Source organism: Periplaneta americana, chromosome 7 (assembly GCF_040183065.1).
Source record: "Periplaneta americana isolate PAMFEO1 chromosome 7, P.americana_PAMFEO1_priV1, whole genome shotgun sequence".
Lineage (NCBI taxonomy): Eukaryota > Metazoa > Arthropoda > Insecta > Blattodea > Blattidae > Periplaneta > Periplaneta americana.
Genome location: NC_091123.1, coordinates 154239538 through 154267370, shown reverse-complemented (window position 1 = coordinate 154267370; position 27833 = coordinate 154239538). Strand labels below are relative to the sequence as shown.

The 27833-nt window shown below is 35.1% G+C and overlaps 1 protein-coding gene across 2 annotated transcripts in view; it reads right to left on the bottom strand.

Moving 5' to 3' along the window:
* Window positions 1-27833, bottom strand: part of LOC138703626 (protein O-mannosyl-transferase TMTC4-like) — a 137704-nt gene that overhangs the window by 102585 nt on the left and 7286 nt on the right. For both annotated transcript variants that reach the window (XM_069831671.1, XM_069831670.1), the window contains exons 4-13: window positions 27320-27503; window positions 26136-26315; window positions 24817-25024; window positions 22795-22961; window positions 18200-18399; window positions 17112-17286; window positions 11687-11895; window positions 6868-6975; window positions 6316-6457; window positions 2908-3022 (exon numbers count right to left, since the gene is read on the bottom strand). In XM_069831671.1, the coding sequence (XP_069687772.1) occupies window positions 2908-3022; window positions 6316-6457; window positions 6868-6975; window positions 11687-11895; window positions 17112-17286; window positions 18200-18399; window positions 22795-22961; window positions 24817-25024; window positions 26136-26315; window positions 27320-27503 (1688 nt within the window). The remainder of the gene's footprint in view (window positions 1-2907; window positions 3023-6315; window positions 6458-6867; window positions 6976-11686; window positions 11896-17111; window positions 17287-18199; window positions 18400-22794; window positions 22962-24816; window positions 25025-26135; window positions 26316-27319; window positions 27504-27833) is intronic.

The following is a 27833-nucleotide window of genomic DNA, read 5'->3' as shown; positions in this document are numbered from 1 at the left end:
TTCTGGTCACGAGACATAATCATATACTTAGTCTTTTCGGGATTTACTTCCAACCCAATCGCTTTACTTGCTTCCAGTAGAATTCCCGCGTTTCCCCTAATCGTTTGTGGATTTTCTCCTAACATATTCACGTCATCTGCATAGACAAGAAGCTGATGTAACCCGTTCAATGAAGCTCATTAAGTTACAAGTGTAAAGTCCCGGACTTACAACTTCAGCTCTTTCCCGTCAATGTGATTTATATAAAATTATATATAATATTTTAAATAATTATCCTCAGATAATTACTTTAGTATTCGGTTTTCAATGTTGTACCATGGTTTACAATTTGGTGGGTGTCACTTTTATAAGGCTTTCAGGAGAAAAAAACACACAAATCAATGCAGTTTTACTGGTTTAATTAAAAACAGTAATAACATTTCATGCAGTACACTTACAAACCAACATTCGTCTTTCGTTTAATGCTGAAAAAAATTACTTAAGGTTATGGATCTGTGAAATGTCTAACGTCTACACTTTTACACCAATTAATCTGAAACTTGCAATGTGGATATGCAATACGCAAATTTTCACATTGATATTCCAATTAGTTTACTTATAATTAATTTTTATTTTTTTTTTAATACTAAATTATAATTATTGCCCCAATTTTCAAAGGAACATAATTTTTCTTTAAATTATATTTACTTTATTCCTGATAGATGTATGTAAAATATGATACATGCTATTTTTTCAATTTTTTAAAACTTATCACATCCTCAACACATGGTGATCTGAATACTTTCAATAGCAGAGGAAAAAACATGCATCAGCTTACTTCACATGCTTTTGCGGACTTCTGGGCAATATTTCACTGAGATTAGAGTAAAACTGCATTGATTAGAGCAGGGATCGTCAGCACAGAGCACACTGGAGCTAATCTCTCTTACCCGCAGAAAACGCAGTGCACTAGGGTGCACTCCGTAGCTGCTAGTGGATATGCTCTCTATCTCTCCCTGTTGCACGACAGTGCACACGGGACAGCACCGCGTATCCTTTGCACATTTCAGCAAGTGCTGACGACCACTGAATTAGAGCATTCTGAATGTTACAAAATGTTGAAAATTGGAAAATCGAGAAAGAGTATCAAAGTACAGCATGTATACGATACATACTATCGATATCTTTTCAAGGGGAAAGGAACTGGCAACCCTACCCCATTATCTCCTGGCCTAGTTGCCTCATAAGTGGTGCCTTATTGGTATCACTTGTGAGGTTCAGACCCATCTTTGGACAGTGACTAAATGACAACAACATCCTTCCTTGCTATGCAGGTCTATCTCCTACATAACAGCGCGAAATATTAACTGAATGACAAGTAAAATTAGTTAGAATGAAGAACAAAGTCTATCAGAAAGAATATTCTGATACAGGTTCCCTCTTGAAAAATGATCAGTAAGGAGCGGATTTCTATGTAATTAAATATTATTTTTGCGTGTGATAAAACACAATTAACAAAGTTAAAAATTCCGAACATTATGTTTCAAGTTTAAAACCCGAATTTTACTTCACATACAAACACATATTTTCACAAAAAAATTATGTAAATACATATTTTCAGGAAATCTATTATAAACACATAAATCTTGAGTTTTTTTACTTAAATAATTTTTTTACAAGAACTTTTAAACATTTTAAAACTAAATCAATTATGTCACTCAGAAGTACGTTATCTTTTTAAGAATTCTTGGTTGCTTTGAGTTTCTAAGCGCTGTGTGGTTATCTGTGATCCATTTTTGTAATAGTATCACCTCAAGTTCTGAGAACTGCTAGGCAGCATATCAGTGTTATTATTAGAGAATAAATTAACGTGGACAAGGAGGAGAGATCTTGCAACACATAATTAGGAATGTTTATTGTTGCTGAAGGTGATTTCATTCCACACTTTGTTTGTGAAACACAACAGATAAGAGCTCGGGTATGAATTTTAATTTAAACAAATCTCTCGCCTCTCGCTCATGTCCATGAAGTAAGTAGACCTATGTCTTGTTGTGATTCCCTGTTATCGGGCTTGGTCAATCGATATCCTTCAAGATATACTGAAAGATGGTTATTTAAAAAACGATATGGCTTTCCTATTAGCAAATTTAAGCTTTTTGTGTGACACCATAAAAAAATTCGAAACATCCAAAAACCTGTTGTCTGAAACAGGGAGGTGCGTGCCGTGGAAATTAAACTAGACTCGCTACCAGGTTCAGAAGCACAATTACTAAGCGACAAATTCCAGAATGTGTTTGCGAAAAACAGTGGATATAAAAAAATGTGTAAAGTTGCTCAAGTATTGGAGGATGTGCCTGTAGGTGAAATTGACGGTGTTTGTGTTTGCGACATTCCTCTCTTTAAATATGCACGTTTGATGTCCTGTGATGCGGAAAGATCGTTTTCACGATATAAGTCGTTGTTCAAAGATAATCGGCATGCATTTGTGATGGAGAATTTGGAGATGACCTTTGTTGTTCACTGCAATTCTCGGCCAACTACTAGCACTCAAGTGTGGTTGGTGAGTACCTAGTAACATTTCTTTTTTCCAAGCTAAGTAAGGTATTTTTGTCATATTTAAAACAAATATTTTTTTGTTTTTAGCAAATATTTTTTTTGTTTTTAGCAAATATTTTCGTACTTTTTAGCACATAAAAAATAAATATATTTAAATTATTTAGCACATAAAAATCCACTCCCTAATGATCAGTTTACTGTCCTGTCCAACATACAAAGCATTGTCGGTGTTGTTTTTATACAGTCTGTATAACAGCAAATGTATTCCAGGAATTTTAAAATGAATTAAAATAGTTAATAAGCTCATACTGATATTTAATGTTTACTTAATTTATTAAGAAAAAAATAAAGTAATTATATGACTTTACATACCAATACTATCAAGCATGATAATCATATTGCTCCACGCGACCGTGTGTGTTGGTTTCAAGGTTGTGGCATTCCTCCATGCCCTATATGCATCTTCATATCGCTGCTGATCCAAATACTGTCACGACAAGAATAAGAAAATCAGAATTCATAAATAACAACAAAGTCGTTTTCAAACTCGATTTTCAATTCGATTAACTTTACAACAATTCATTACATTCTGAGACTTTTAATATTCATATTTGAATCTCTACAATGGTAATTTCTGTGTTTTTGGCTATGGAGAAATTGTATATAAGGTAATTACAAGTTGACGATTTTGTTTTTATATATGATATACTGATTTGAAGAACTTTAATTATGAATTAGATTTTAGTTGTATTATTATTATTATTATTATTATTATTATTATTATTATTAACAATCCGTGGCACTACAGCTCGTGAAGGGCCTAGACTGACCAGCTGGCTGCTGGCCTCACCTCCACATGCCGAAACAGAGGTGGACGATCATCCAACCAGAATGGAGGTATCGTGTGGTTAGCACGATGATCCCCCCAGCCGTTATAGCTGGTATTCGCAACCGGATTTCGCTACCTATCATAGCTCCCCAAGTGCATCACGATGCTGGGTGGGCACCGGTCCCATACACTGGTCGAAATTTCATGAGAAAATTTCTTCCCCCATGAGGACTCGAACCAGCGCGCATTCCGTAACGCCAGTTCTAGGCAGGATGCCTTAGACCACAACGCCACGGCGCGGGACATTATTATTATTATTATCATTATTATTATTATTATTACTATTACTAGTCTTCAGACAGTTGACTAAGCAAACAATATAAATATGGAAAGATTTGATTGTCTATCTTTCGTTAAAGAGCAGGTATATTTATAGGTAATTTTGAGTAAAAGTTCATATGAATATCAGTTTATTGTCGGACCATCGGATCTGTGGCCCTGTAAAATATGCAAACTGAACCCTAATTCCTTCTCAGCCTCGGTAATTCATTTCTCTCTCTGCATTCCTATCTCTCTCTTTTCTATCTCTCTCCCTTTCTCTCCCCCACTACTCACAATTTTGAGCCTTTTTGCGGGACAGTTTATTTGCACTTGCAGTCCAGTGTTGTCAACTCAACATGAATACTGCAGCACTGAGTCACAGTCTAATACATATGTATTAGACTGTGACGGAGTGGTGAAAAAAATATTATTAAGCAAGTAATAGCATTTTGCGATGAAGAGAAACAAACAGGTCACCTCTTTCCCATAAATACGGCAAGGCAACGATAAAAGCAGCTGCGATCACTGGTGAGGCTTATTTTATTTCAATTGATTACGTATTAAAATTAATTACCTAATACTAATACAACATGCTGTATAATTTATATAGGCAGGTCATAGCGCCTAACAAAGAAAATCAGGAGAGAGGGGGGCTGTGCAGGAGATGAAAAGTTAGAATCACCAGGGAAGAACAGACCAAGGGAGCCTTTAATTCTTGTAGATCATATGAACTGATGTATATTTTAAGAAAAAAGATACAAGAATTTAATACCTTGCAGAAAGAAGTTCCGACATTAAAGAAATTACTGAAGGTTGCGAGAGAAGCAATAATTTGAGAGAAACGCTACGGAAAGTGATTCGAGACATGCGATTTAGGTTTAAAAAATGTAGAAATACAAGATGTATTTTGATTGAAAGAAATGATATTGTAGCAGTTATTTATAACAACGTTTGACGGAAGTTTGGCAACATCCCTATTCGGAAAGGTTCGTGGTCTGCTGTTTGACATGGTGGGAGGAAAGCGGGTGGAATGGAGTGAGTACAGGTGTTAACTTTTTCAAGAATGACGACAGCGCTGAAGGGGTACAGATCCGATGGTCTGACAATAAGTATGAATACGGAACGGATTTTTAGATACTGCAAGTTAGAAAATAACACCGAGTATACCTGAGTGGATATGATGTAGGATAGAATAATTTTTCAGGCTTTATTTACAACATTTGGAAATGTAACAAGTAGGGCAGAAATGATGCATCGTTGATTGAGATGCTACAAGATTTACTAAAAGATGATTGTTAAAAAGAAATTTGGCGTTCATATCTGCAAATATAGGCTTTTTGTGTGACAATAAAAAAATTGAAACATCCACAAATCTTCTTTGCGAAATGGTCATGGAGGTGGTGTGTGCTGAAGAAAAACTGAACTCAGTATAAGGTTCAAAAGTACAAATACCAGCCACCAGTGTAGTTCAGTTGGCTAAGGTGCTTGCCTTCCGAGCAGAGTTGTGCTCGAGCGCGGATTCGATTCCCACTTGGGCTGGTTACCTGGTTGGGTTTTTCCAAGGTTTTCCCCAACTGTAAGGCAAATGTCAGGTAATCTATGGAGCGTCGTTAAATAACGAAGTATAAAAAAAGTACAAATACCAAAAACAAATTTCAAATCATAAAAAACATTGGATATAAAACAATATGTAAAATTGCTCAAGGTTTGTATGGTGCAACTGTAAGTTAAATTGATGGTGTGTTTGTGACCTTCTGCTATTTAAATATGCAAGATTGGCATCCTGTGACATGGAATGAATATTTTCACGGTAGAAGAGATTGCTCAGAGACAATCAACGTGCATTTAATTAAATTCGAAAATTTGGTGATGACATTTGTTACATACTGCAACTCTAATGAAACTACAAGCACCTAATGTTTGGTTGTTACTGGTGAGTAAAAAAAAAAGGTAAAGGTATCCCCGTAACATGCCATGAAGGCACTTGGGGGCAATGAGGCAGAGCCCCATGCTTTCCATGACCTCGGCACTAGAATGAGATGATGTGGTTGGCACCACGCTCTGACCGCCTTTTACCCCCGGAGAAAGACCCGGTACTCAATTTTATAGGAGGCTGAGTGAACCTCAGGGCCGTTCTGAAAGTTTGACAACAAGAAAAAATCCTGTCACCACCTAGGATCGAACCCCGGACCTTCCAGTGTTACTGGTGAGTACTACAAGTTAGTTATCTTTTTATAACGGAAGAAAATGCTAGAGTCAAATTTTACTTAAATATTTTCAACGTTTTGGCAAATATTTTTGTATTATGAAAAATAATTGATACTTTTATAGCACATAAAAATATGCTTCGTAGTCATAACTATGGCTAGTTTGAACATTAGCATTTAGCACCTAAAAATACAATCCCTAATTATGAATATCCTAGAGTTGTTATAGTAATTGTCATAGAGCAAGTACAATATTGTGGACAAATAATGTTGATATTGAAGATATACAATTTTAAGACAGAAAAAGATACATTTTGCAATATCTGTATAGATTGGAGATACCTACATCAAAACATACATTTGATAGTGAAATATCTTATTTATTTTAACACAAAAGAAGACTTTAAAATAATGCAAACTTACAAGGTTGCCTAAATTGTAGTAGCAATCAGGATATTTTTTTCGATATGCAAGGGCAGTGAAGTAGCTCGATTCTGCTTCAGAATGACGCTTTAGACCTGCTAAAACAATTCCTAGATTCATCCATGCTGCAGCAAAGTCTGGTCTGTAAATAAGATGTTTCAAATATATCAAACACTGACAAGTTTAGTATTATTAATGCCAACAATATCAATTATTTGCAATAAGAATATCCTTACAGTGGATATTTCTGTATAGTGAGGTATAAACCCATTAATTTAGTTCATTTTTCAAATGTATTATCATTACACATTTACTTAAACGAACCTCATTAATTGTAATTCTGTTTCATGATCTATATGTCAAAATTAACACTGCAATCTCATGGTTTGAAATGTAATCCTTTCACTACTTGCAGGGAGATTATATTTTCTAATACCTCATAAGTGACTAAGCAACTTAAAACAAAGGATGAAGATGAACTATAAGGATATGGGTGGGGAAGATTGTAATTATATTGTACGAATGGAAGAATTATTAATTTGATGATCTTACCTCAATTTCACAGCTTTCCGCAAGAGATCTTCGGCTTCATTTAATTTTCCTTCATCTTTCAAAATGTTTGCCAAATTATTCATTGCTTGATCGTACTCAGAATGTAACCTGAAATAAGAATAGTTAGAAACTGGTAATTATACAAATCAGGCTTTCAGGTAGTAGCTCCCTGTAGTTTGAATAATTTCAAGGAAAAATTGTTCCGGGGCCAGGTATCGATCCCGAGACCCTTCGATTAGCGCGCAAACACTCTACCGACTGAGCTACCCCAGGAACTATACACGACACCATCACAATTTTTTGTTTTATATCCGCACAACTCAAATGAGCTGACAAGATGCCAGAACTCAACTGTGAGTGCACAGAAAAACTGTGTGACTTTAAATTGTGACTTTCTGTTAATGTACCTCCAGTAACGAATGTATTATACAAATCTGGCTTTCAGGTAGTAGCTCCCTGTAAAACAGGTTTGAATAATTTCAAGGAAAAATTGTTCCGGGGCCAGGTATCGATCCCGGGACCCTTCGCTTAGCGCGCGAACGCTCTACCGACTGAGCTACCCCAGGAACTATACACGACACCCGGCCCCGGAACAATTTTTCCTTGAAATTATTCAAACCTGCTTTACAGGGAGCTACTACCTGAAAGCCAGATTTGTCTAATACATTCGTTACTGGAGGTACGTTAACAGAAAGCCACAATTTAAAGTCACACAGTATTTGTGTGCACTCACATTTGAGTTCTGGCATCTTGTCAGCTCATGCGAGTTGTGTGGATATAAAAGGAAAAATTGTGACGGTGTTGTGTATAGTTCCTGGGGTAGCTCAGTCGGTAGAGCATTCGCGCACTAAGCAAAGGGTCCCGGGATCGATACCTGGCCCCGGAACAATTTTTCCTTGAAATTATTCAAACCTGCTTTACAGGGAGCTACTATCTGAAAGCCAGATTTGTATAATACATTCGTTACTGGAAGTACGTTAACAGAAAGCCACAATTTAAAGTCACACAGTAATTGTGTGCACTCACAGTTGAGTTCTGGCGTCTTGTCAGCTCATGTGAGTTGTGTGGATATAAAAGGAAAAATTGTGACAGTGTCGTGTATAGTTCCTGGGGTAGCTCAGTCGGTAGAGTGTTCGCGCGCTAAGTGAAGAGTCCTGGGATCGATACCCGGCCCCAGAACAATTTTTCCTTGAAATTATTCAAACTGATAATTGTTTATATCAATCTTACAAGAACGAGAATAATCTGCACTTAATACATCTTTGTGAAACTTTTTCTCAAAACTTACAGTTTTTACTTGAAGTGGTTATTTTTACATTCACCAGACATAGACAACAAGTACTTTTTTTTTTCGTAATCCGAAACATAACTTCTTAATCTAGATAAACATTATGTTTAACAATACTTAATAAAGAGTATCATGAAGAAACGACACATGCTTTCTTATTGTATAAGTGGTCTGGTTTTAATTTAGTTCTCTATCATGTTATTGGCAGTGTGTAGCTCAGTTGGTAGAGCAGCTGGCTACAGACTGGAAGGTCTGGAGTTCGATCCCAGGTTGTGACGGGATTTTCTCGTTGCCAAACTTCCAGAACAGCCCTGAGATTCACTCAGCCTCCTATAAAATTGAGTACCTGGTCTTTCCCGGCAGTAAAAGGCAGTCAGAGTGTGGTGCTGACCACACCACCTCATTCTAGTGCCAAGATCAAGAAATCATGGGGCTCTACCTCCATGCACACCCACCCAAGTGCCTTCATGGCATGTATAGGGGGATACCTTTACCTTTTATCATGTTATTACTTATTAATCTGTAGTATCATTACTAGAGCCTAGATTTTATGTAATTACATATTCTGTTCCTATATATGTAGCTTTAAGGAAAGCTAAAATGTTGGCGAATCATATCAAAATCATTATGCCGAAGTTTTAAGTTGCATATTTTTACATGTTTTAGTGCATAATACATATTTTTGGCATATATTACATATTTTGAAGGATATTGCATATTTTGAAAGAAACGAGAATGCGGATGCTTTAGCAAAGAAGGGCAGCACTGCTACTTACAGACCTGTTACTAAATCTACGTATTACTCTGTGAAAAGATTTATTAAATCTACATACTTAGACTTCAACAAACAAAATTTGATAACACAATCTCAAGGGAAAAAATGGAACTCTCTGCATCAAAATCCACAGTTAATTCCCGATTTACCACGAAAATCATCTGTAGCTGCATTTAGACTGGCAACAGGCCATGATTGTTTGGCCAAACACCTGCATAGAATTGGAATATATCAGTCCCCTAACTGCCCATTGTGCAACTCAAACCAAGAAATGGATTCGGAACACCTCAAAATCTGTGCTTCAGTGGCTGGCCATGATAATATCTTTGAAAAATATTGGAGTGCAAGAGGTCAAATGACTTTATTGTCAAACGCCTAGCATTAGAAAACAACAACATATTTTGAAAGAATACAACTTTTTTTTTTAACCGATTTTCCCTCTACTTAATTCTCAAGTTATACGTTTTAAAATTGTTTATAAAGCTTATCCCTTCGTCTCTAGTGCATAAACATAATTTAATAATTGAAAATAATAACGTATTCTGTCAAAAAATGGGACATCTCTTTGCAATTCTAATAGTTTGTATATCTCTTAAGAAGTAACGGTTAAGTAGGAACAAGTAACTGTAAAGTAGGAGCAATTATCAATGCGAAGGATGGGTCATTGTACTGCTAACGCAGTGAAGGAAAGAGTGAAAGTTACTCTGTAGGTATGACCATTTCGCACAAACACCCCCAATCAGTTGCTCTAAAAGAAAACAATAGTTTTTTCTGTTTTCTTGAGAAGCTTATTTTGACATCAGGTGATACAAGTAGCTAGTCTACTGCCATTCGCATCCAAGTTAAAAGACTGGATTTCAACTGACGATTCCTTTACTACGATGGTAAAATCATGCTGTGCAAAGTTTGTGACAAACCATTGGTTGCTCCATGAAGTCACAATTAGAACCGCATTTAAAAATTATTGAACTTCATGTGAGAAATAATAAACATGCTCTGTCGAAGAGAAACAAGTTCTTTTGATACAAGTGGTGCTGAAACATTCTTTATGCTCGACCATGCCGAAATGTAGTAATTATACACCTGGCAGCAGTCCTTTAATGCATGTCATTAAAGTACACCTACTCATTAAAGTACAGGTCTTCAGCCAATGATAACTCAGCTTACACGTGTTCAGCCAATGACAAGTCAGCTTTGTACTGTTATAAAACCACAAGTATCGATTATTCTCGGATATGCAATCGAAAGAGAATTAGCGAAAAGTCACGGAGGCTGGAAATCCAATACTGTCACAGAAGGTTATGTTCTGTTACTATAATAATTAGCGTTAATTGTAAATAATATTCAAATAAATTCAATTTGTCATCTCGTTTTTCAATGTCTAATTTAATTTCAATGTTATCTCTGTAGGTTCTTATGGCCTAGCAAGGTCAATGTGGATATCTGTTCCTTGGAAAAAATCAATACATTCGCGTCTGCGCACATCTCACAACATACGGAACATTGCTGAAGGTCAGATACAATTAAAATTAATAATATCAAGTTAGAAATATGGTCGAGCATAAAAAGTCGTATGAAACTCGCCTATAATGGTAATTAAGAAGTTGTTTCATAAATATCCATACTCACTTCTTAATTACCTTCATTATAGGCTCGTTGCATAATGTACTATTGTCTTATACCAGAGAATTTAATAAGAATTTGTGCATGGCAATGGTTACTGCAAACATACCGTGGTATTAACTTGGAGTTCCAAAGTTTCAAGCATTCCTACGCAAATACTGCAACTTCAATATTTCGCATGAATCAACACTCTGGAAAAATTATTTGAACTTCTGCTACACTGACACAATGGAAACGATTAGAGCTGAACTTAGCGATTCCTAGTATAGGTTGTCATTGACGAGACAATCAATGACAACAGAAAATATGGAAAAATATTTAATTATTAATTGTGCCTCCAAACAATAATTAAATGAGATCATATTAAACACGTTACAAAGAACACATCACAGCCATAACAAAATTACAAAACACCTCCACATATGCAGAACACATCACAAATGCCAACCACACCTACAGAGACATCAACACAGACATGGAAATACTACACATCCAACCAAAAAGCCAGAAACTCAACACACTAGAACAATATGAAATATACAGACACACGAAAACACACCCCAACGATATTCTCAACACACAACTCAATTTCAAAACACATACACTCTTTGACTCTACACTACGAACGCACCCACACAGGAAACAAGAGGTGCCAAGACCAACAACGACCAGTTCTGAAGATGACCGAAAATAGATCGAAACATGTTAACAGGGTACGTTAAAATTTAACACAAGAAAGTTCATATCATACATATTCCGAAATTAAATGAGGTTGAATCACATGTGCACCTGTAATTTTTTATTAGTGTGCAAAAATACATCTAATGAAGCTTAGATTTTAAATTAAATATTTTTTATTTATTACATATTTTGCCATTTAGCTACATATTTATGTACATATTTCTCATTTTCATATTACATAAAATCCGAGCTCTAATCATTACCAACAACTTCAACATGAGAGAGATCCATTGGAGAGAAAGAGTTTTCTCACAATAATTACGTGGAGATCTGGCAATTTATTGATTCTATCTCACTTGAGTTCCATTGTGTGTCTGTCTACTTTCAAGTCAGAAAATGCTAAAATTTCAATTTGGTTAAGAAATAATAAGCTGAAAATCGTTATAACTCACCTGAGAGCTTCCCTGTATTCATAAACAGCAAGCGTTCGGTTTCCTGCATCCCCAGCATTCTTGGCAATATTGTAATGCACCTTAGCATTAAGTGGACAGACTGAAAGACCTGAGCGGAAGAGAACTGCTTCAGTCTGCCACTCTGCACTGCGCCATGCAGCTCGTATGCTAAATACAAATATCACATACACGTAGGCTATTTGAATTGCCTGTAAATAATAACATGTGTTTATGTATAAGTAGACAAAAATATTGGTGAGAGTAATGGCCAGTTTCTCCAAGAAATGTTTAATTTGGCTTAACTAGTGTTAAATTAACAGCCTGTTTATTTTTAACGTTTGGGTAATGTATTTTCCATTCTTTTCAACATCATTTTGTTTAAAACAACCAACACGTAATTATAACAGTCGTTAACACTATTTTAACCACTCAATAGCAGTTGGCAATGATTTTGCACATGCAAGGAAATTTTTTATTGGCTGATATTAGTCTTTCGATTACAGGCATTGTAGAGTAAGTCATGAAACATGTATAAAATCATAACCTTGTACAGTAGGCCGTGATCGATAAAGAAGAAGACAAATGAAAGTTGTAGGTGACTACCAACGAGTTAGATACTATAGAGAGGCTAAAGACCTCTGATAAGCACTCCCTGCGGAGGCCAACAGTACTATGGATCGTTCCCTACAAAACTTGGCGGGCTATAGTACCACCAGCCTCCGCAAGGAGTGCTTATCAAAGGTACACTGCCTCTTTGAATAATAAGGTGTCCCGTAGTTTCCAATGAATACTTTATTTCATATTCTTGTATGATACACTTTCAATAATAATATTTCACAACATATTATTATTATTATTTATTTGTATTAGTTATAGACTTGGGTCAGTGGAAGAGCAGGCCTTAACTCTGCCAGGTAAAATAAAATAAATTATATTTTTCGGATACATCAATATTTAATTTAAACATTTCGCTATAGGTTTTGTAAAAAGCTGATTTATAAATGAAAGAGTAATAATTAAGACTTTAAAATTTCCAAAAATGTCTCATTCCCTCGGATTTAAATGAAATGTACTGTAAATCATAATATTCGTTGCTGGATAATTAAACCCTCTCAATACAGGTACCATTGCCGCAGAGAATTATAAGATAAGACGGACTGAGCATAAGCGAAATATCTGTATTAATAAGTTTGTACCATCAAGAGTTTAGTATTTATTGTGTTTATAGGGCCTACTCCAATTTTCTTTTTATTAACACGTAGGGCTCTTTTTGTTAACAAAGAGGAAAGTTAGCACTTGCATCACACACAATTTGTCATTATTGTTCAAAATAATGTAAGAACATTTTTATTCTGAAAAAGCGTCTGCTTAGTTGTGAGACCGGTATGAGATCAATATTTGTTTCAAATTATATTAGACTACATGATGTCTCCATCACGCGACAATATTTGTTTCAAATTATATTAGAGTACACAATGTCTCCATCAAGCGAAAAGAAGTGTAGCTAGCTGTGGCTCCTGTTCTTTCTGATAACAATGTTAATTGTAAGTATCTTATCGTTTTAATAAATGTGGTGAGTTATGATCATGAGTAACTTTCTATTATTGTCATTCTTTAAATATTATGTTGCATGCTAAGAGGTTATTTGTAGTTTTAATAATTGCAGTTTTCAAAAGTTCTCTGTGTTAATTCCAATTTCAAATGAATTTTTCTCAATAACTTAATTATTGGATTTTTTTTTTTAATTTTCGCCACTACCTTTCCTATATTTTACTCCTATTAGTTACATACGTCGTCTCTCTTGAAATCACCTGGTGAGCACTGAATTACATGATTTCATATTGGGTTAGATTAGCTGTAAGGTCATTAAATTTGTGACGAAGTCAAAAAATTATTTATTTTTCTTCTGCCGAATACATTCATCCATCTTTAGGTGCTTTGCTTTGGTTGCATAGAGTATAGCTTGTCAATTAATATCTGGGCTATATTTAGTGAAAGTAATAAAAACATAGGCCTACAGCTCTTATAAAACATAAAGTTTTGTGTGTATTTTACTTTTTACTCATTAACATAGTCTTAATATGTAACTCAATTCACAATAATACTAACTTCATCACAGTCTTTTCCTACAACATCCGAGCCACGCCCCTTTGTTTTGACCAACCAAAATATGGCGGACCAATGTTCAATTGTCTTCAACTTTCAGAAGTCTTTAGCCTCTCTATAGTATCTAGCTCGTTGGTGACTACTATTGAATAATAATATTATTACAAAGTAAGATTATAATACTAATGCTAATATACGACTTCTCAAAGAAGCAATTTTTGCTGAAATCTTTTTAATATAATACTGTGTATTTTGAAACACTATTGACATTGGCTATAGTTAGTTGAAAAGAGCCAGTATCATTGAATCAAGAGTAAATAGTAGATGCTGAATTGGAGTAAGTGGTCTGTTTCTGTTTGTAGGATATTCAAGTCTGGTTTAAATTTCCCGTAAAATTTTGAGGCCTACTTGTTTTCAAAATCTATATTGTCACAAATTGAGAATTATGCATAATATATAAACCATAATTCCTAGTTATCTTAGCACGTTGAGATCCCACATTTTCTAAATACTCAACATATAGTAGCTCAGTATCAAAATAAGCAACCAGTGTGATAATCAGTTTACTTTTGAAGATTATATTCCCTACATTAGCTTTTCAAAGTGTCTTTTAAATGTTACGTTATCATTCACGAAATATTCCTTAAACAGAGACATAACATATTATTTTCACAACTTCTGTTTGAACAGCTGTGGTGTCATCTGCCATATTTAACTCTCTGTCAAATGAGTTAACTGTCTAAAATCCTACATTTAAAGTTAACAAACACTCAACAATCTGTTAAGCCAAACTAGTGTTGAAGACATGAAATAACTATATTTAACAAACTGTTTAGAGTTTAACATTCGTTAAATGTTCTAACAATACTTGGAGAAACCGGCCATATGACTCATAAAAAATGAACAGATGACTCCTGTAGAGCAGCCATTTTCAACCAGTGTGCCGCAAATGTTCTGCTGGTGTGCCACGAGAATATGAAAACAGTGAAGATTGTGGTAGTAAATTGGAAAAATAAAAGTGAAAGGTATAGTAAAAAAGTGAGTCCACAAGAGGCAATATTCAGCGAATGCAGCACAAGTTAACTTTCAGTAAACTCATTCCCTCTAAAAGCATCAAAATTCCTCCCAGGTTGGGAACCACTGGTTTAGATCATATAAATGTGTGGCGGGATTTTAAGTTACACCTTTAGAGTGCCACATGTTGAAAAAGGTTGAAAAATGCTGCTCTAGAAGTATAAGTCTAGTGATCTGTATTTGAAAAAGTCATCAGCATATGAGATGAAGAAAACGTACACTACTAGACAATGTACTTATATCTATCATATTTATTCTTAATGCCTAAAAAAATACGCACGGCATTAAAAGATACAAAGATAAAATAGTATTATATTTATTGCTACATACTCCAGTAGATAAATAACAATTTTGTACTAAAATACGATATAACAAAAATTCAATAAAATTACAAAATTTAGTGCAATAATTAGAAAATATGAATCACTAAGATAAAAATCAGTGATTCAAAATAAAAATAGGATGGAAGTTAGAATGAATAAATAAAGTGACAAAAAAAAAAAAAAAAGAAAAAGAAAAGGTGGAGGGGGAGGGGACAAGAATACTACACAATTTGATTCATTTTATTCTTAAATTTATCAAAATTAAATTACCTAGGTCCAGGTTTATTATCAACAGTAATCTCACTAGACGTTTTGATTTATCTAGAGAAAATCAAAACTCGAGTGGGATTTAATTGACTATTACACGATTAGAAGAAAGTATATAAAGATTAGAAGTAACGAAGTACTCCAATACAGTAAAATATTAATTGACTTACGAAAATACAACTGTCTTCAAATGTATTATTGTGCCATCTCAACATTACAAATATTACGCTAGATGCATGCTAGATGGCAGTAGTGAGCAATGCCTTCTCGTCGAGAAGCTCTCGATCTATTATACCAAATTATACACGATGGCAATGTCACTAGTCAAGAAGGCTTTGTTGATTCAGTTTCATTTTTATTAAAATGCAACATTCCACTTCAATTATCCGAATCCCAGTAATCAACGTCACTTGACAGATGATTTTCAATAAATCTTAATATTAAACAATCTCTGATACGTGACTATCCATAATATCATATAGCAGAAGCTATAACATAACCTAACTAATATACACAAGTGTTAGAAAAGTTTTAATTAACGACGATGACATAAAAAATAAACATGAATAATTTTAAAAGGAATAATTATTGAATGTACAATTTTCAAATTTGAATGTGGTTGGTGGTTCAATTGATGTTATATTGGACGTGTGCGTAATAGAAGTGGAACTCGTTGATTTAGGCCTACATGGTGTATTCAACTTATTCAGGATTTCCGAATGGTGCTCTTCATTTATTTGTAAATCGGATTTCAGAAGATGCATAGGTATGATCAGTGATTTTTATTAATTATTATTCTTGAATGCCAATGCGAGTTATATTTGAAATTGCTGTGCATCGACTGGAGTGGTTTGTAATTTTATATATATATATATTTTTTTTTTTTTGACGTCCAGACCAGCGCAGTTACAAATGTTGGCAAATAAAGAAACAAATGCTAGGGACGCAATAAAATTAAACAAATGCTAGGGACGCGATAAAATTGTGTGATAAGCAGCCATGATTGGTTGAAATACGTCCTTTCGTACCGTTTTATTGGTCAAAAGTAGTATGATGTAGTAGGAGTGTAATAGTCAATATAAAATTGTATAACCTTGGTGTGTAACTCTGGCTGTGATATAGTCCAGTGGTTGTGTAACATTCAGGTTCATGTCAAATTTCTTCTGGTAGAATAAACAGGTGATTCTTCTTTATATTTGTTCAATTTGATAAAACATTAAAATCGGAATAAATAAATTTTTTGGACAATCAATTATTATTGATGTCTTCAAGCAAATTTTAATTGTCCACTTTTGAAGCATGATGATGATGATGATGATGATGAGGAGGAGGAGGAGGAGAAGGAGGAGGAGGAGGGTGGAGGAGGAGAAGAGGACGATGACGACTTTCAGATTTCAATTTTAACATGCATGACAAACAGCCAGTCTATATTACCTCTCGCTTAAGGACAGAATTCATGACTGATCTTCTGGAGAAAACAATGCTAACGATTTTTATTGGTCTTAATATTCCACCACTCTTAGTGAGACCTGAATATGTGAATCTATTTCTAATGGCGAGCAAGGTAAACATTTCATCTATAATACAGCATGCTCAAAATGAGTGTGATAATATTATAACAACATTGACACAACAAAATAATAATTAACACCTACCCTTCGAGTTCCACAAAATGTAGAAAACTGTCTAAGTCCTACAACCACAAGGAGACAGTATCCAATAGAAGGCAGGTACAACACTCGCTCTGCTATTACAAATCCCACACGGAAGAAAATATTGGTAGCTGGGAGGAATGGAATCACGAGTGCTGCTAAGGACATGGTCAAATTCCTGCAATAAATAAATAAGTTGTTGTTTTCTAATGCCAGGCATTTGACAATAAAGTAATTTGACCTCTTGCACTCTAATATTTTTCAAAGATATTATCATGGTCAGCCACTGACGCATAAATTTAATTTAAATAGATATGAAACTTTAAATTTTATAAAATCATCCCAGACGAACATTATGCATATATTACTATTTCTCAATGCCATATTATGAATTTTATGCTCGACCATGCCGAAATGTAGTAATTATACACCTGGTAGCAGCCCTTTAATGGTGTTCCACCAATCAGAAAACACCATTGTAGCAATATGAAAGTGCAAGTATCGATTATTCTCGGATATGCAATCGAAATACAACTAGCGAAACATCACGTAGGCTGGAAATCCAATACTGTCGCAGAAGGTTATGTTCTGTTACTATAATAATTAGCGTTAATTGTAAATAATATACAAATAAATTCAATTTGTCATCTCGTTTTTCAATGTCTAAATCAATTTCAAGGTTATATCAAGATTAATGTTTATTTTACTCTCTAGATTATATCAAGGTCAATAACATTTGTTTCTCGGGAAAAATCAATACTTTCGCGTCTGTGCACATCTCACAATTTACGAGATATTGCACAAGGTCAGTTCCGCTCCCCAGTCAGATAAGAATAACATGAATACTTATGAATAATTTCAAGTTAGAAATATGGTCGAGCATAAAAAGTCGTATGAAACTTGTCTATAATGGTACTTAAGACGCTCGTATGAAAACTATGAAACTCGCTTGCGCTCGTTTCATAAACATACTCACGTCTTAATTACTACCATTATAGACTCGTTGCATAATGTACTATTATAAGGGAATACATTTACTTCTTTCTTTGCATAAATTAATAAAGAATTTTACTGCATATTAAAGTTCATACCTTTGGTCTCTTCCACTTGGAAGAGTAAGAGATCTCCATATCAACATCGCAAGAATTACCCAAAATAGTATAGCTGCAAGGACACGAGGTTCCACAGTTTCTACTAGAGGAATACAACCCATGGACCAATCAAAACACAGCCATTCAGGACAGAGCAGAAGCCAGCCATTTAGTGCATAAATATAATTGTAGCTCATCACCTGCAATAAAGCAAGCATACTGCAATTGTAATTTGATACACGAAAATTCTAAGACCAGTAATTAAAGAATAAACTTGATTAATGTTAATTTTAATACAGTGATGTTCCTCTGATAGATGTAAACGTGAAAACAACGCACAAAACCTTTTGTCTCAGAAAGTAAATCTTTATTTGCATATCACCAAGGCTTTTAATTCTCAACATCACACACTGGCTGCTTCAAAAATCTCCTAACATTGATAGAAAGCTGGAGCTCTTACAGATTTCGTAAGTTATAGCAAAGAAAATACAGTAAATCTTTTCCCTTGGTCTAGAATTGAACCCAGATCTTTCAGTGTGTAGTTGTTCTAAAACTTACTTTATTACCATGATCAATATTACTGATAGATACAAGCATACTATCCAAATTTCAAGAGAGGATCCCTGCAAGGGGAGTATGGTTCTTGTGGGGTAAGAGGAGAGGGTAAGCTAGTAACTCAGCACCTTTGAAGGAGCACATGGATGGGGGTGTTATCATTGCCAACTGGGACAAACAAGGCTCAGTAAGTGGCTGGGAGTTTAGTATAGAAGGTAGGTTATAAGAGTGGAGGAAAAACTCGCATTTCTTGCTCAGATCCTCTCGTGAAATGTGAACAGTACCTGTGTATTTTAAAAACACAAACTGGATTTATATAACATACATAAAAAAATGCAACTTCTCAACATTCTAAATCTTGTTTACGATACATGTTCTTGTATATCACAACATCAGGATTAATTTTAATTGTTTATTTCAATCTCTTCATTAAATTACACATCTATAATAAGAGAGTCATTCCACACAAAATTTTAAGAATATGCCAGCGATGTCATGAGTTTTTTTGGGCTTTTAATATAATAATGTTATTATGAAAATAGATTAAACTGCCAACTATGACCACCATATCATTAATATTTTAGTCACACAAATGACTGAAAAAAGGGTGGCAGTTACATGTTATCCATCATTTAAAATATTTTAGACACCCTATACGAAGTATCATCGAAACTAAACAGATGCAATTGTAAACCTAATAACCATATTTTAATAACTTAAAGACTAATCCGAATAATATTAAGGCATGCTCATAAAAACACCTCATTGAAAAAAAAAATAGTTTTATATTCGAATGCAACAAATTAAATTCATGTGAATTTCATTCGCATTAAAGAAAATCTTATTCCTAATCCATCTAACAAGTTTTATGACTTTATCTCAAAAAACCTGTGAATAATTAAATTAATAAAATTATTAATTTTTGTTCCGACGGTTGAAAATCGCTTGCTATGTGTGGCAGTCGCAGCGTTTGCGAGACTTCATAACGATGAGTAATCTCAAACGTCCATCTCCCTGACCTTGATTGCGCAACATTCTGTACGACGGGAGAGCCTACCTCCTGAGCGCCTTTGTTCCGGTGAGTTATTTTCATTAAAAACTGACATGATATTCAAGTCACCATTCTCAAACTTTCACAGTAGAATCAATATAGGTACTCTAAAGAATTAAACATATGTTTTTTGTCTGTAAAAATGAATTGCATTTTGTGTTCTATATTTTTTTTAATTGGGTAACTATTTAAAAAATTATATATTTTTTTCATTTTAAGGGCACTTATAAACAAGGCTCTCCTTTTTCGAATTGCATTGAAATCATTTTCCTATTTTTCTTTACATAGTAAGAAAACTTCAATGAATGAAACTGTGTTCTTTGTTAAACCAATATTTTAAATTCTGATTGCTGCCAAACTATGAAAGATATACATATAGTATTTCTTGAAATTCATATTTAGAACATATAAAATTACCTACTACAATTTTTTAACTTTTGAGATATCATTGTTCAAAAAAATACTTTTTTTGCATGGAATACCCAAGAGATAAATTGTTAAATTCCACCCAAGAGGGATGCTACTGTTGCTAAAAAATATTCTCTTAGCAATTTCAGAGTAAATATGGTATCAACATGGACAGGGCACCTCATGACAGCACAGTAGCTTGGCAAGAACTAAAACACTGAAAAGGGAGGAACCATATCCTCGCCACTGAGGTTTCTAGATTTGAATCCCTTGTATTTCTTTGTATGGGGATTTATGAAGGAACTTGTTCAACAAGAGCTTCCTAACAACGTCGAGCAAACTACGTATAGCTAGACTGTATGAATCCCTGGCTGCAGTTACTGACAATTTTATCTGCTCTGGGTACAGGAAGAAGTTAGTGGACAAGCACAAGTCAAGTATGCATTGAGAAGGAAAGTGGCCATTTCGAACATCTACCTGTTTCAATATACTTTATTAATAAACTTTTTCTACAGGTTTATCTTTTCTCTGTTGTCCTATTTGATAGTCCAATATTCCTCTCAATATCTCCTCAGCTATTGCTCGCTGGATATAAGTTCCTGTCTTCAATTGAATCAGTATCATATCCTCTATCTGACTTTGTAGTTCTTGTACACCATTTTACAACCACCCTGTATAAGAGTTCTCTACTGATATTATTCTATTAGCTGCAGGGCCTAAACTTTCTTCAGATAGGATGTCCATAAAACTGAACTCTCATTTACATAGAGTGTAAGAATAAGTAGACCCGTATTTACGCATGGCCACATGGGCCCAGGATCAGGGTGGTAAATTCATAGGGACAGCAACATTTTGGGAAAGAAAACAAATCGAGTTGAAAATAAATTTTCGATATTTTCCTACTAGCTGCCACGGCAGTCCAGTAACTAGAGCACCAGACTCATAATCCTGTGGACCCAGGGTTCAGCATACTCCCGAATTAAGACATGTGTTGGGCAAGCCTGTGATTCAGGCAACACGGGAGTTTTTTCCAGGAGCTCCGGTTTCCCTGTGACAGCCCAACAAATCTCTATCACCCTCTCATCTCATCATGGGTGTAATGTAGACTAGCCTCCTATGGTGCACACTGGGCAATGACTCTCTTGATAAATTTTGATCTATACAGTTGGTTTCATATGAGTGAATGAAGAATTATCAAATACCAGCCATTATTAAAAAGAAAATAATATTTTCCTACTTTGCAGACATCTGCTTTATTGTAGCATATGTTAAATTTTTATTACATGCCATTTTATGTACAGTTTGACTGTCAGATGTCTAAGGCCGGGTGCACACAGAATCAGACGTGGTGCGACAGTTGCAAGGGCAACATTGAATGACCGCTTGAAATTCGTCGCGAGGAAACAGTCTGATACCTGCAGTGTACTGTGCATGCATTAGTAGTGGCTATGATTGCACCCTTTCACGAGCTACAAATACTATATTGTTGTGTAGTGCATATTATTCATAATGGAGCTCGATGCGGATAAAATAGTTTAGTACAGGAAAGATACGTTCTGTAGAATCTTCGAAACACTATCACGACAATAATATGGTTTCTAAAAATACGTGAGACATTGCAAATGAGATGAAAGCACCACGTAAATAATAATATTGATAATAATAATTTGTAGTAGGCCTACTTCTCTGTTCTATACTATCACTCATTATTGATTTAATATATAATTTTTCTTTATTGAGAGTCGTGAAGTAGTCACAAACATACAAAATGACGTTTTGTGCACTATATTAGTAGTATTTAATTTTAAGACTCTTTCAATCGTATAGATTTTTAGGTGTATAAAGCATTCTTAGGAAATAATAACCAAATACAACAGAATTACTCATATAGACAGTCCTCTTTCATTGACGCCATTTTCTAGCCTAGGCCAATTTTCCAAACCCACACAACCAGCAAATCAGTTGTCATGAGCATACAGTTTTAAGCTGTCACGAGGCATTGTAAAGCAAAACATAGCGTCGTGCCGCGTCTGATTCTGTGATCACCCGGCCTAACATTTCCATACATTAATTGGTGAAGGAATCAAAGTTTTTCGGGCCCATGGGTATAGCACTACCTAAATATGGGCTGAGAATAAGAAAGAGTATGATGTGTACATACAAAACATATTAATTTTTCTACATTAATTTTAATAAAAAAATATGACAATCGTCCCCCTCATGCCAAAACCATGAATGTGCATTTTCTTAGTTCTGGGAAGAACGACCTTAAACTTTGAAACTTAAAGGTCGTTTTTCCCGGAACTAAGAAAATGCACATTCATGGTTTTGGCATAAGAGGGACGAATTATATTGAATGAACATGCCAATAACAAATAGAGATAAAATATTCACATACTCTTCATTTGTCAAGAATATAACACAAAGGTTTACATAACTCACTTCTCTGTCCTGTTGAAACAAAGTGAAAACATTTAATGTCTGTATTATTTCTAGTTTCTTGTAAGAGAAATTTAAGTAGACAGGATTTGAAAGTTTGTGCTAATTTATTATTAGTTAAAACTGAAATTTAATTAGTTACCCTGGTAAAGATGCTATCTGCAAATGAAGCAGGATTATCAACCCGCTGAAATGTGGGAGCTGCCGATGCCATTACTCGCCACCGCACAAAAAGTAGTGACAAGCCTGAGAGCAGAAGCACCACGTGACGAAGCAGAATAGGCCTCAGTTGTAGCTCCCCATTTACGTCTATCACATCACAGAAAGGAAGTGATCATGTGATTTATTTTTCCAGAACTGAATTCATACCTATCAAGTAGTTATATAAAATTTTATTTGAACTGTTCAGGCCATTTCAAATAGAAGCTGAGTTAAAGCAAATATTATTAAAGAATAAGGTTAAATTTCTGTTCTACAAAAGCTTCAAGACCATACAAAGTGGAAGGCAACATATAACTTTCATTTTAAAGAGCAATTCTATTTTATGAATGGAACAAAAGTTAGTATCATTTCGTTCTTTGTGAATAAGGTTTTAAGAAATTTCAGCTTATTTGTTACAGTTTTGGGTACACATTTTATTAAATTTATTACATATTTTTACGTTTGTCTTATGATACTCGCTGTCACCTTGATAAATCGTATTTTGTTACCATAAGTTCTAGTATTTTTTTAAATTTAAACCCAAAAAAATTCGCTACAATACCGTATTTCATCACATAATCATCCCCATCGCATAATGTTCACTCCTTTATTTATAGACAAACTGATCGGGCTTCACAATTTCACCGCATAATCGTCACATGGATATTTCTGTAGTGCTCGGGAAAAGTGGCACAAGTCAAAAATGTTAATTTTACAGGAGAAGGAAAAAAACTGTCTTCACACTGGTTTATGTCGATTTGATTTTCTTCTGTATGAATTATTGTAATGGGAGAAATACTTATGTCTCTTTTCCCAAGTGAGCAGATGTTCCGTAAGTTGTCAATAATTTATTTAAAAAATGTTTATGGAAACTGATTCATGACACTTTTCCCAAGCACTGCAGATTTCTGTTCATCATAACCAACAATTATTTAAAAATAACTTTCTGCCACTGCAACATATGTCATTACCTGTTTTTCATGTTAGATGGGGTCAAAGTGAAAGAAATGTTGAAAAAGAATAGAAGTTACTTTTAAAAGTTATTGCTACTCAAAAGCTTTAGTAGTTTCCGAGTTATGATGAGTTAAACAACTGTTTTCGCTTCGTCAAAGGATTCAACACTCAGCCTTTTGTCTGTTAAAAGAGGAAGATCACTCGAATATATATTAAAAAGAAAGTAACTTGTAAACTCTAAATACCAATTTGTGTAGTCTGCATAAAACACAATCTTTTGTCTTTCTTTTATCACTACCACTTGCTTTACTGAACGACACGGTGTAACAGAAATATTCTTTCACATGAACGAGAAATGACCTGTTTTTGTGCAAATATAAATTCAGAGGAAGAATGATAAAAGTGTGTCAGCTTGACCATGTGTGTTTGCTTTCTGTTTTCTTGTATCTATGTGTTTTGAGTTATGAAGTTGTTCTAAACAACAGCGCTATTCTTCTATAATGCGTTAAGATCGAACAATGCATTAAAACCCATATCCTTGTAATAATTGTACAGAGGGAACAGTTTGATCTAAAATCACGGTTTTTTTCGGACATACTTATAACTGACAAACTAGTGAACTTCAGAATTCAGCCTTTGATAGCGATATTTCTTTATTAGGCAACATTGCACTTCTGTGATTTGCAAGAGCTGTGAAGCTGCTGAAGGTCATATGCAGGAGGTTTGCCATGGAGAATAGTTCCCTATCCTAATATTTTGATAGGATTCTTGGTTAGGATACCTTCAACAACAAAGTGTATCATATTTTTCGTCCAATATTTTCTTCTCTAAACACAAGAAATTCCATATAATAAACCTAATTTTTCCAAACTGAGAATAGTAAACTAAATTGATACAAAAGCCTACCTTAGTATTATTTTACAATTAATTTAATGTAATTTTTATCTTAATCACGAATATTATTAAAGTAACACTGCTGTTCTAATGAACACTGAACAGAAACACTTACATCCATGTCTTCTATGATTATGTTCCTTCCAGGTGTTATTTTGCACAGTAGAAGTATCACAGTTAGATGGTGTTACATCAGCAGTCTCTTCAGAATGTCCAGGTGACATTATTTTCTCTTGGGATATTAGATGCCTCCACAACAGTCTCAAGATTCTTAAAGGATGCCATTTTGCACTTACAATTATATCATATATACTACACAGACCCTGGAAAATACATAATAAATCACATAAGAAATAAACTGCAATAATGCTACCCAATAATTCAATACAATGGCAACCACAGTTAAGGAGAATGAAATATTTTTATCTGAATACAGATATATATTATTTTAATGTGCCGAAGTACATATGATATTTCCATGCAGATATTCTGCGTCATCATACGATGAAAGAGTAATGGAACGGAGAAAAATTCTCTCCGGCACTGGGATTTGAACCCGGGTTTTCAGCTCTACGTGCTGACGCTTTATCCACTAAGCCACACCGGATTCCACTCCGGCGTCGGAAGAATCGTCTCAGTTTTAAGTTCCAACTCTTAGGTTCCCTTTAGTGGCCGCCCTCTGCACTACGTCATAGATATCTATGAACGTAGGACCGAAGTTCACACATGTGCTGAGGTGCACTCGTAATGAGTGACTAGTTGGCCGGGATCCGACGGAATAAGCACCGTGTTAAATCACGAAGTGATTTACACATATCATATATATTATTTTAATGTACCGAAGTACATATGATATTTCCATGCAGATATTCTGTGTCATCATACAATGAAAGAGTAATGGAACGGAGAAAAATTCTCTCCGGCGCCGGGATTTGAACCTGGGTTTTCAGCTCTATGTGCTGACGCTTTATCCACTAAGCCACACCGGATTCCACCCCGGCATCGGAAGAATCGTCTCAGTTTTAAGTTCCAACTTGTTCCTAGGTTCATAGATATCTATGACGTGGTGCAGAGGGCGGCTACTAGAGGGAACCTAAGAGTTGGAACTTAAAATTGAGACGATTCTTCCGACGCCGGGGTGGAATCTGGTGTGGCTTAGTGGATAAAGCGTCAGCACGTAGAGCTGGAAACCCAGGTTCAAATCCCAGCACAGGAGAGAATTTTTCTCCGTTCCATTACTCTTTCATCGTATGAATACAGATGTTACTTTTCCTAATACTGGTAAGATGTGTACGAGAGTTGTTAAGAAAAAAAGAACTGCTTTGTCATAAAATATGTATTTCTACAAAAATTTCAGAATAGATATTATTTTGCAAAATGACAAAACTGTTTCTTAATACTTCGCACATTCATATGTTAATAATATTTTCTTACAATGACAGTGATTCCTTGCTCCTTACAGAACATGGCAATGGCACAAAGTGTCATGCTCAGAACCAACATCACTGCTTGATTTACACCCCATTCAAGTCGTAATGAACTGCAATATGCAATGAACGCCAAGAAGTAAAACAATGCACACAGCAAGTCAGCTCGACCAACAACTCCTGCTACCTGAAAATAATAAAAAAAAGAACAGCCGAGATTATAATATATTCTATCTGCAGTTGTACATCATAAAAGTAGTAAGTAGTAGTATTAGCAGTAATAATAATAATAATAATAATAATAATAATAATAATGTGACAGTCGGGAGTCGATCGCGTCCCACAGAGGTCGGGGCGCACGAGAAAACGAGCGACGCAGCGAAGAAGGTTGCGGCCGCTCGGGTCTGGAGGAGACAGACGTAAGGGGGCGCGAGGAGGCGACACACTGTTCCGGGGCAGAGAGGGAGGAGTAATGCGCCTGCGACTGAGGGAAGAAATCCAGAGAATTCGAGAGATGCCATCTTCTGGACATCCATAGAAATTTCCAGCTTCGTACTTTCCCGAAACTATGGTTTAGTTATAAATACGACAAGAGAGTGAACTTTAGTTAGTTGTTGCAGTCGTTGCTAGTTTTGGACAGCAAGGCAGTCTTGTGTAGCAGTGAAGCCAGCTTCGAGACCGGAGTTCGACTTGAGTTGTGTCCGTAACTGTGGGAGCAGGAAGTCCTGAGTTTGAGTGCAGTGGACCGCAATTGGGGGACCTGAGTTCGAAGTTCAGTGGACTGTCTCTGAAGGTCTGGGGTTCGAGATACTGTGAACTCGAGTGACTGAGCTAGAAGAACTAGCCAAGGCAAACTAACTGTGAACTGAGAACTGACAGTTCTGATTTGTAAATAGTGCTTTGTGAACATTAGTTAAGATTAGCGGTACATTGTTGTTCTCAATAATCCAAGTAAATTGTCATTGTCGTCTGTGGAGTGCAATAACGAATACTGTGTTACTGTGTGGAGTGGAAATCCCATTGTTGACGGGAGTGTTTACATTCAATTATAGAAAGTGATCATTGTTGAAACAATAAAATTACATTATTGATTTGTAATAAAAGTTACAATAATAACATACTTATGTAAGTAAGATGCAAAGATTATGATAATTTTAACACATATAATCATTATAAAAATAAGATATTTACAGCTTCAGCATGGATGGGATGAACTGCAAACAATACTGCTGCCAATAGTGCTGCTCGGGGACACGCCCCTCCCAGGAGCAAATTAAAGATTGCAAGGGAGAGCATGGACACTGTTGCATGGAGCGCAACATTCGTCAGGTGAAATCCTCTGGGATGGAGTCCGCCAGCAAGCCAATAATTCCACCTAGGGGCAATAGATTAAATCTTTTAAAACATAATATGTAAAAGTCCATGCAATAATTTTCAGTAAAATTATACACATAGCAGATTATTTACAAAAGTTAGAAGAGTGTAACATTTCGTAGACAACTTCGATGTTGAGAAGTCACCATATTTTCCATTTGATCTGAGATTCATGGGTTCAAACTTGAATGAGTGCAATGAATTTTTAAGGGCAATAGAAGTTCTTAGTATAGTTTTTACAAGGGAAGTAAAACTGGGAAATCTGTGTCACAGGCTTACGATATAATGGAGTGGACAAAAGTAGGTTTACATTGTTCGTATGGAAAGAGAC